The sequence below is a fragment of the Arachis ipaensis genome, chromosome B08 (assembly GCF_000816755.2).
Source record: "Arachis ipaensis cultivar K30076 chromosome B08, Araip1.1, whole genome shotgun sequence".
NCBI classification, from domain to species: domain Eukaryota; kingdom Viridiplantae; phylum Streptophyta; class Magnoliopsida; order Fabales; family Fabaceae; genus Arachis; species Arachis ipaensis.
Genome location: NC_029792.2, coordinates 8548114 through 8558920, shown reverse-complemented (window position 1 = coordinate 8558920; position 10807 = coordinate 8548114). Strand labels below are relative to the sequence as shown.

Here is a 10807-nt window from a genome sequence, read left to right as displayed (position 1 = left end):
GTTAAACCCACTTAAAAAAAACCTAACAATCACTAAAGAGTCACTCTTACCTTTCCTAGAAGAGAAAGCAAAGCAACAGAATGCTATCAGTGATTCAATCGATTCCTAACATCGTCTTTTTCCTTTTTATTTTAAGGAAGCGAAGCTTAACTCCGCTAAATAGGGCTATTCACATAGCGAGAGGGAAAGGAGGGTTCAGCCACTAGACTAAATGCAGTGAGTAGCTTTATGCTCTTGAATATGACTCTCACTGGGCAATAGAAGGAAGTTAGTCTCTAATCCCCACCTAGGACAGTCACCATAGAACTTTACTTCTTAGCAAGGTAGCAGCAAAGGAGGAAGCAAGAACTCTTCTCTCACCCGAAGGCGAGTGAGTGCACTACATTGAGTAGGAATTCGGAATAGAATAAGCTTTGTGTCCTAACCAGATGCCGCGGGGCGAAAAGGGGTGCTTTAGATAAACTAGGCAGGATCACTTGGCTAACTTTCCTACTCTGATAGCATCTCTGAACGGCCTCAAGTAACGAAGGAATGAATCTATTAAGTGGGAAAGAGCCCTCGTAAGGCCTCTCTCATCCCTTGCAGCTAACTAATGGCAGCCCCTTTCTTGCTCCTGTTTACCGTATTATTACTCTTCCACTAGAGGATTGGTTAGACCGATTGGACAGCTTTCAAAGACGGCTCTATTTGACCTGACCTACTTCGAATCCCTGTGGAAGAATAGAATCATAAAAGCGAGGCGATCGGCAGTGAGCAGCAGGAAGAGCAGTCCGTACCACAAGCTGTACGTTCAGCGATTCTGATATCAAGCTGATGACGCAAGAAAGGATAGCTTCTTTACAATGAAGATAGTCCCTTTTGGACCTTAAATAGCTTTTTCATTCTGCCTGGAAGGCATTGGAAGTTGTCTGCGAGTCCTGATAGAAGACCCTGTCCCTGCCAACTCACTTGAGAGTGCTCTGAGCTCCAGCTCCCCTCTCTTTGAACTACCTCTGGAAATAGCAAAAAGAAGAGATGCTTTCACACTTGCTTCCTAACTCCCCAGCTACCTAGCTACCAGACTCCTGCTCCTAACTCATCAGTGAGATCTTCCCTGATCTATAGATTCCTTTCCCGTTGGCTAGTTATTGAGCTATTGAGTTTTCCTTAACAAAAGGAAGCTTCCTTGTGTGCTAAAAAATCTAGAATTAGGATCTACTTTAGACCAACTCGCTGAAACTACAAGCCAAGGAAAGACTACCAGCTGATGAAAGAAGGTCGGAGTCGTGAACAGGAAAAGCGATCCGAGTAATCACGTTGGATGATCACGTCTGTCTTTTTTCCCTTGCAAAGACAAAGACCAGATTTGTCCCACCCGGGGATCTGACCCCCTTGATCCTCCTCTAGGACTCGCGCTTTAATAAGCTCACTCGTGCCATTTGACCTCGTCCTACTCAAGGAAAGGGCTCTTTCTATTCCGCACCGGGAATTCCTATCCAATTCGATTAGTAAACTGATGATTCTAGAGCAAATCCATCTCAAATCCTCCAGAAGTTATGCTCAACAGGAAAGTCATTAAGAAGTGCCACAGCACTCTTGCTATTGATCGGACATTCACAATAGCATTACCTGAATGGAATGGCAGCAGTCTTCTTAGTCCCAATCCCTGCGCATTCAAGAACAAGCCCATCTAGGAAGATAGAATCCCTTGGGTACGAACTAGCATTCGATTCTGTGTACGTGGGAAACTCTTGATCCTTAAAAGAGAAAGAGGGCATTCTCCGCATCAACAATTTGACTTCCTTGCCCTAAAGCTCGCTGGCTTTCCAAAACAGCCTAACAGGATTGGTAGCCGACACCAGCTACCGCAAAGGGTTCAGTTGGTGGGTTGAAATCTCGTCACTTCTTTTGAAAGTCAAAAACGGAGTTTGGTTGCTCGTTCTAGTGCTGAAGCAGAGTACAGGGCGGACGCGAAGGCCCCAGGCCGGGATTTTCCCCTAAAGAGTAACACACTCGGAGAGGGGGTTTCCTTCCATTCATAAGCCCGAGTATCACGATCCAAAAAAAGTTGCCCGAAGTGACTATAGACAGAGCCATATAGATAGTTTCGTTTTTTTTTTCCGAGACGAGAGAAGTAGCAACCGTGGACCTAGCTCACAGAAGAAGGGGACTAGTTGCGACAGGAAAGAGGGAACATGGTGTTGTGCTTCTTACCTATGATGATTCCGCATTTGCCCGGTCAAGCTTATTACTGGCAGGCGAGACCGATCGATTGAAGTTCATAGCCCCGAAGCGAAGTAAGCCGGAGCTTCGAGGTCATAAGCCCATCCGCGATTCCCTCACTCGCTAGCAACCAAAGCAAATGGGATTCTTCGATTCCCTTCTCTTCCGGTTAGCAACTAACTGGCTCTCGTACTCGGTACTCTATCCTCTTCCCATTGAATTCTATTACATGACCACATTGAATAGGCTAGGAAAGGAATAGAATCTTAGTTAGGAGAACACCCCCTTTCTTTTAGTTTATAATAGCAATGGGAAGTCCACTTTGCTACATAATGCCCTTACCTTAGTCAACCACCAAGACCGAAACCCGCCCTTTCCTAAGCCAATGCTGCCCACGTTCTCTAAAAAATGGCTACCCCCCAAAAAAAGGTAGCACACTAATCTCCGTCACCCTCGTGTCAGGTCTGGCTTAACCTTATTCCCGCCAGTTCCGTCACTCTCTTTTCTTTCAATGGCATCTGCTTTCAAAGCCTTTTTTCCCACCCTGCTTGCAACAGTAGATCCTGTTGATTCGGTTGAAGCAGAACAACCACCAATAGTTGCATCCATTAAAGACCAATCACCGGCTTCACCGGCTTAAAGACCCTTCATTGCTAGCTTCCTTGCCGATTGAGAGAAGGCACCGAAGCCCTACTCGAAGGCCTTGAATGCTAGTCTTACTTTGAGCTATAAGGAAAGGAGAAGATAACGGAGCACTTAGCCTTACTTAATTGGATCCATGTGCGTGCCCAGGATCAAGGGCTATGCCTCTATATAAGAGGATGAGGATCAGACCTAAGAAAGGCAGGCGGCCTAATTCCAATCAAGGAGAAATTCCCCCAGAAAGCATAGAGCCTTAGTTACCCGCGGGTCATAAGCTGGTAATCCGTGAAAGAGCAAGAACTTTCAGGTGAAAGACCCTCACTCGAACTCAGTAGGAACACGCACGAAAGAGGCTTCCCGAGCTGCTGCCCTTACCTTCTTCCTTCCTTGGGAGGGGTCGCTAGCACATTAGAATGCGAGTTCGGATGCGGGATTCTCTAAAATTAGATTTCGTGAGATTAGACGTGGCATTAGCGGTCTATTAGGAATAATATAGGAATAAGTGGTCCTTGCAAGAATGGCTTTTTTTCTATTCGTTGAGGTACTTTTCACTCTTTTGAGGATGTAACAAGTGTCCTTCTTTCCAGTCCGCTAGCAGTCCATGCCTAACAGCCTTCGAAGCCGTATCAGGGCCAATTCCCTTTCTTTGAGATTCAGACTCAGGTGAGAGGGAAGGAATTAGGTTGCAGGGGAGCTCCATTCCCGATCGTCTTTGTAGGAGAAGCCTTTGAGAAATTTTCCTATTACCTGCAGCCCGGGGACAATTCCTTTGTATCGAGGGGCTTTCTTTCCTACTCAGCTTGGGCCGTAAGTTAGCCGGACATACCGCTTACATGCTATTGTAATCGGCAAGCTCCCTACCAACTCCAATTCGGTCTATGTTCAGTTAGTGCTCACCCGACCATTCCTCTCTCGTACTCTCCAAAACAATATTTATTTCGATCTTATCTTAATGGGGCCTTTCTCTTCTGCCCCTTTGATCTCTTGTGCCGTTACCGGTGTGAATTACAATTCCGACGTGCCTCATCTATCAGCTCTGGGAGAACATCCATGAACATTCCTGCGCTGATTCACATCGGTCATTGGCGACTGCTTTCTTAGTATGGCATCTTTGTTCGCTGTCCACTGGCGGTTTCGTATATAAGAAAAAGGCTTTCATTTAGGAGCGCTGTTTTCTGTCTTTTTAGAATATAGGAAGGGGATGAGCTACCTAGACCTTTGTATGTACGGGTCTCGGTAATTGAAGAGAGAAGATAGGAAAAAGACAGAGGAGTACGCGAAACTGCCATTCTATGCTCAACCTTCTGACCACGAACACCAAAGACAGATAAATAGAGGACTTGAACCTGTAATGTGTACTTAAGGGCTAGATAGACAGATGCCCTCCTATCTTCCTTCTTTACTGGACCAAAAGATGGATAGATCTAATACGTGAATAGTTTTGATCACAGGTAGCGAAACCAAGAAAGAAAGGATTCGCGAGTGGTGCCTCTTTCCTCTCTATTTTCTGAGATTTCTTCGCCAATACCTTTTTTTTAGCGCTGCTACCTTTTCCCAGTCCACGCCCAATCAGAGTCGTAAGTGTGCCTGCACATTCCAATTGCAGCCTTCTTTGACGAAATGGATGCTTTAGGGGAAGGAGGGACTTCACTAAAGATGGTCTGTCTGCGCGCCAGGAAGGGAAGGCTTCCGTGCAGGTAGTTAAAGCCTGGGATCCTGTCCCTTGGACGACTTTAGTAATGGGAGAAAGGCAACTGGGCCCTGCAGTGGTAGAACCTGGTGAACCGGGCGTACTACTTCCCCCCTTCCGGTCGAGCGTCTTCAAACCTTCTGTTTTGCTTCTCTTATGATTTTTCTTGTTTGTCATTCGATAGAGTCGTCGCAGCTTGCGAGTTTGAGGGACCGACACCGGACAGGCAGACCTCGAATCGTTGGATCCGGTAAGTAAAAAAAAGGGTAGCCCCGGCTTGGGGCTGGATTGAATCCTTTTTTCCGTTTATCGATGTGATCCTTGTCATCACGCAGTTATGACCTGTTATAGCCTGCAGTCAGTCATGTGCGGGGGTTAAGAGAGAGATCGGAGAATCTTGATGGAGTCTATTCAGATGCCTAAAGTCTTAGAATCGAAGGCTCGGGAAGCATTCTCTCTGTCCCTCCGTATCTGACCCACCACCCTTGCTCTAAGATCTCACTTCGCGGCGAAGCTCGTTCGGTTCGGAGCGCGCTTAAAGAAAGCAAAGACAGAGTAATAGCTTTCCTTAGTTGATGTTAAACCCACTTAAAAAAAACCTAACAATCACTAAAGAGTCACTCTTACCTTTCCTAGAAGAGAAAGCAAAGCAACAGAAAGCAATCAGTGATTCAATCGATTCCTAACATCGTCTTTTTCCTTTTGATTTTAAGGAAGCGAAGCTTAACTCCGCTAAATAGGGCTATTCACATAGCGAGAGGGAAAGGAGGGTTCAGCCAGACGACTAAATGCAGTGAGTAGCTTTATGCTCTTGAATATGACTCTCACTGGGCAATAGAAGGAAGTTAGTCTCTAATCCCCACCTAGGACAGTCACCATAGAACTTGACTTCTTAGCAAGGTAGCAGCAAAGGAGGAAGCAAGAACTCTTCTCTCACCCGAAGGCGAGCGAGTGCACTACATTGAGTAGGAATTCGGAATAGAATAAGCTTTGTGTCCTAACCAGATGCCGCGGGGCGAAAAGGGGTGCTTTAGATAAACTAGGCAGGATCACTTGGCTAACTTTCCTACTCTGATAGCATCTCTGAACGGCCTCAAGTAACGAAGGAATGAATCTATTAAGTGGGAAAGAGCCCTCGTAAGGCCTCTCTCATCCCTTGCAGCTAACTAATGGCAGCCCCTTTCTTGCTCCTGTTTACCGTATTATTACTCTTCCACTAGAGGATTGGTTAGACCGATTGGACAGCTTTCAAAGACGGCTCTATTTGACCTGACCTACTTCGAATCCCTGTGGAAGAATAGAATCATAAAAGCGAGGCGATCGGCAGTGAGCAGCAGGAAGAGCAGTCCGTACCACAAGCTGTACGTTCAGCGATTCTGATATCAAGCTGATGACGCAAGAAAGGATAGCTTCTTTACAATGAAGATAGTCCCTTTTGGACCTTAAATAGCTTTTTCATTCTGCCTGGAAGGCATTGGAAGTTGTCTGCGAGTCCTGATAGAAGACCCTGTCCCTGCCAACTCACTTGAGAGTGCTCTGAGCTCCAGCTCCCCTCTCTTTGAACTACCTCTGGAAATAGCAAAAAGAAGAGATGCTTTCACACTTGCTTCCTAACTCCCCAGCTACCTAGCTACCAGACTCCTGCTCCTAACTCATCAGTGAGATCTTCCCTGATCTATAGATTCCTTTCCCGTTGGCTAGTTATTGAGCTATTGAGTTTTCCTTAACAAAAGGAAGCTTCCTTGTGTGCTAAAAAATCTAGAATTAGGATCTACTTTAGACCAACTCGCTGAAACTACAAGCCAAGGAAAGACTACCAGCTGATGAAAGAAGGTCGGAGTCGTGAACAGGAAAAGCGATCCGAGTAATCACGTTGGATGATCACGTCTGTCTTTTTTCCCTTGCAAAGACAAAGACCAGATTTGTCCCACCCGGGGATCTGACCCCCTTGATCCTCCTCTAGGACTCGCGCTTTAATAAGCTCACTCGTGCCATTTGACCTCGTCCTACTCAAGGAAAGGGCTCTTTCTATTCCGCACCGGGAATTCCTATCCAATTCGATTAGTAAACTGATGATTCTAGAGCAAATCCATCTCAAATCCTCCAGAAGTTATGCTCAACAGGAAAGTCATTAAGAAGTGCCACAGCACTCTTGCTATTGATCGGACATTCACAATAGCATTACCTGAATGGAATGGCAGCAGTCTTCTTAGTCCCAATCCCTGCGCATTCAAGAACAAGCCCATCTAGGAAGATAGAATCCCTTGGGTACGAACTAGCATTCGATTCTGTGTACGTGGGAAACTCTTGATCCTTAAAAGAGAAAGAGGGCATTCTCCGCATCAACAATTTGACTTCCTTGCCCTAAAGCTCGCTGGCTTTCCAAAACAGCCTAACAGGATTGGTGAAACTGGATTGGTTGGATGCTTCTTGACGGCTCTCTAGTAAGCTCCAGCTATGGATAGTTCGAGGAAGGTGATTCCCTATCGATCGATACCATTAAAGGGAAAAATCGTGAATAACTAATACGAACAGCGGCAGAATAGGAGCCGAAAGCCAGAGCTGACTTTCACGAATAAAGCCCGGTAAGGTTACCTGCGTTCTTCACGGCTAACTGATGTTAACCTAGGGGCTCTTTCACGTTCGCACTTTCAGGAAAGAATCCCTGCCAGCGCTCTTTGCTTAACCTAACCGGCCAGAAGGTTCCTTTACTGATAGCCGACCAGAGATCTAAGGTTAGTTAGTTCTCTTTTCTCCGTCCTACCGATAAGAGCTAGCTCAAGTAAGCGTAATGGCATAAGAGAGCAGTAAGAGCTTAGTATCATAGCAGCACATACAGAGTGCCAGTTCCTTTGAGTTCCCATAGCATGCTTCTTGTTCTATCGTTGAATTTCCTCGTTTAAAGATCTCGCGCAATCTAGGTTTGAGCTCTGATTTGATCTCGATGCCCGGTGGCAAAGGGAGCGAAGCGACAACCGCGACTATGTTCCTCGTGTGGAAGAAAGAAAATGGAAGTTCTGGACCCTGTACCTTACGGCTTGCGGAAGAGCTGTTCGTTACTATAGATGCATCTGATCTGAGCAGCGGATCATGATGCCGGGGATTTGTTCACAGCGGAAGAAGTTGGGACTACCTCAAATGGATCAGACAACTATGTTTAACACACCCAAATCGATCTTTTTAGCTGCCATATTCGATTCCTGTGTCTCTACTGATTGGAGTGCTCTGCCAAAGAAGTGGTTTGATCCAAAGTCGGCATGCAAAAATCTAAGGCTGTTGAGCTCTTTTTCCGAGGACGATCCCCTAATTGCTAGTCCGAATCAAGGGCCAAAGTCCGATTGGACTGAAGCTGTTCGACTGAAAGGCGGATCTCCTGACTCGACTAAAAAAGAATGGAAGTCGGATTCGCTAACCTTTGGGCCGGAGTCATTCACACCAACTGATGCCAGACTTCTTTAGTCTCATGCTCCTAGAAGGCTTTTAGAGACTCCACCTATTGTGATCCAAAGTGCAGCCTATACGTTCAAGCCCGAGCTAGTCTTCTTACCACCTAGCTACTTCACAGTGTCCTTTCCTTCCTTTTGCGTACTCTTCTGTCTTTTTCCTATCTTCTCTCTTCAATTACCGAGACCCGTACATACAAAGGTCTAGGTAGCTCATCTCCTTCTAAGAAGTCAGATCTCCTTCCTATATTCTAAAAAGAAGAAGAGCCTTTCTTAACTCTGGAATTGTAAGGCATTTAGGAGCGCTGTTTTACTAGAAATATCGTATGAGATATAAACTTTACTTCACCGAAAGGGCAGGTCTTTCTTTTTATTGCTGATCTTATCAAGTACGGGATTTGCTTCTATAAGCCACCGCCCAATAGAGCAACGCCATGTGTGGATCGAAATGGTCTCGCGAAGCCGGTCACCGGTAGGTCTAAGAACGGATTTCAAGCTTGATAAGCTGCAAACCAAACCAGACAATCCATTCCTTCAGTAGGTGGATCCTGAAATCTTATTTGGGAGCAAGGGAGGTGAAGTGATCCCTAATTCCCTATCACTAGAGAAAATAGGAATCGAATTTCACTAAATGAAGGAGAAGCGATAAAAGAAAAGTCTAAATTACCAAAAAGCCCCGATCTAGCCCTGATCTAAGGTGAAAAGCGAGTCGATCTGGTATCCAATATCAAATGGAAGTCGTATCACCCTTGACATAACAGGGTTTCGGTCCCATTTCTTCTTGCCATAGAGGTCGAAGCTTCTTTTCCTGTTCCCAGGAGTGAACATAGGTGGGCCTTAGCTAGTGGCTTCAACCCGCTCTTCAGCAACTAAGAAAGAATATGATTTGCCTTCCTGCAGACATGGACTTTTACAGTCACTATTGGGTCCCATCCCGGGGCTTCTCAGGGGGATTACGGGCTCTTTGGGAAACAAACTCTTGTTTGTGATCTTCGTATCCTATACCCCCATTTGTGGCTTTCCCGGTTACAAGGATTGCACCTCGTCAAGGCTTTCTTCTCAACATAATGTTTCACCGTCCTCGAGTCGATCTAGCAGGACAAGTAGTTCGAGTCTGCTTTTCTGTTCAAGAGGGAAGAAAGCCAAAGCTCTTTTTCCAGAATCACAGGGGATGCAATAAGAAATGAGAATTCCTGATGTATTTGACCCCGAAGTGCCATTGGCGCATTAGAAGTTTTGACAAAGCCCCAGTCTAAGGCTAAAGGGCGGTCTCCACAGTCTCCAATTTGGTCTCCAATGGAAGTCGTATCATCTCCTTGACATTCTTATTACAGAGGGCCCTCTTTCCTAAATGAAGTGGTTTGAGCCCCATTTCACTAGTTCTGGTAAGGACTCGCACTCCCCAATTCTCATGTCTTAAGCACGATGGATTGGTTCTATTTTTCAATAACTGAAGTACGTAAGAAAGGGACATGATAGCTTCGACGATTCCCTTTTGGATTCATTGATGTCCCTGTTTCAGGAAAGATGCTCGGGTCTGGTCTAGTGTATCGATTCGGCTAAGAAAACCAAGACTCTGCTTTTACTGAGAATCTTTTCGATTAAATGATCAACTTCAACGAGATTTCCACAACGAGATATCATCTCAGTGCCAAAACCGACGATGAGACTTGAAGAAGCATATATCATCGTTCGCAGTAATTTGCCCGGAATTCGATTCTATGACCACCTTTCCAAAAGGAAAGAAAGTCGCAAGAAAAGGTTAGGTTAGGAGGAGCTAGAGCTAACACTAGGGATCAGCAGTTATTGCTGATGTCCAGTCATCCACATTGGAATTCCTTGGAAAAGAAGGCTAACTGCTTGTTGGCTGGGAGCTGTATGAGCGGTAAGTCTATTAGCACGATGATTCTTCTTCGCCTTTATTATGTGCTATTCTTCTATCATCTTTCTCGAAAAGCCAACAAAGGGACCCCCAACCATGGGAGGATATAGCGCAGCGCCTTGTTTTGGAAAGTCCAAATAAAGAAGCTGGTGTAGGCGCGACAAGAGCAGACTTCCAACGTCTGCTTGGAGAATTACACAATCCAACAAAAAGCGACGTCTATCTTCGGGTTTTACAAGCTCTCGAGAAGCATCCCCGCTAATGGGGCAACCGTTACTCTTGGACAAATTCGCCAGAACACGAGGGCTACAAAATGTTTTTTTTGCGTCTGTAGCCGTTGCAAACGGAGGTAGGAGGAGGCCCAAAATCAGACAGAAAATGGAAAGAAAAGAAGTCGATCCCCCTAACTTCATCAATGAGGGCTATTATCAGGAATCTGGAATGAGACTAATCCCACTTTCTATTGATTACATACATCACATAGACGTCAAATTCATCTGCTGTGTTGCACTTAAGAGATTCTCATATGATAATAGTAATAATAACAAAAGTAACGGACAAAAATAAAAAGCAAAAAAAGAAAAAATAAATAAAACCTAGTGTTGTTGTAGATTCGTAGTTGCATTTAAAGAACAAGAAGTCTACCAAAAAAAAACACTGAACAAGTGTTCTTTATTAACACTTCCTTTAGTATATATGCGGCACACATCAGTGTACAAACACATAATCGATCATGGCTCCTGAGAACGACAACTATGATGAGGTGAAGATCATAGAAAATTGTCAAGTTGCTCCACCACAAGGCTCTCTTCCCTCAACCACACTTCCCTTCACTTTCTTCGATATTCAATGGTTCCTTTGCCACCCCGTCAAGCGCATCTTCTTCTATGACTTCCCTTACCCTACCAACCACTTCCTTCAAGCATCACTCCCTCCTCTCAAACACTC

At 45.3% G+C, this 10807-nt stretch overlaps 1 protein-coding gene across 1 annotated transcript in view; it reads left to right on the top strand.

Annotated features, from left to right (window-relative positions):
• The window catches only part of LOC107614327 (coumaroyl-CoA:anthocyanidin 3-O-glucoside-6''-O-coumaroyltransferase 1), a gene marked incomplete in the record, with an annotated part of 1921 nt that continues 1541 nt past the window's right edge, over positions 10428–10807 (top strand). The window contains 1 exon segment of the mRNA XM_016316538.2: positions 10428–10807. Within this exon segment, the coding sequence (XP_016172024.1) occupies positions 10593–10807 (215 nt within the window).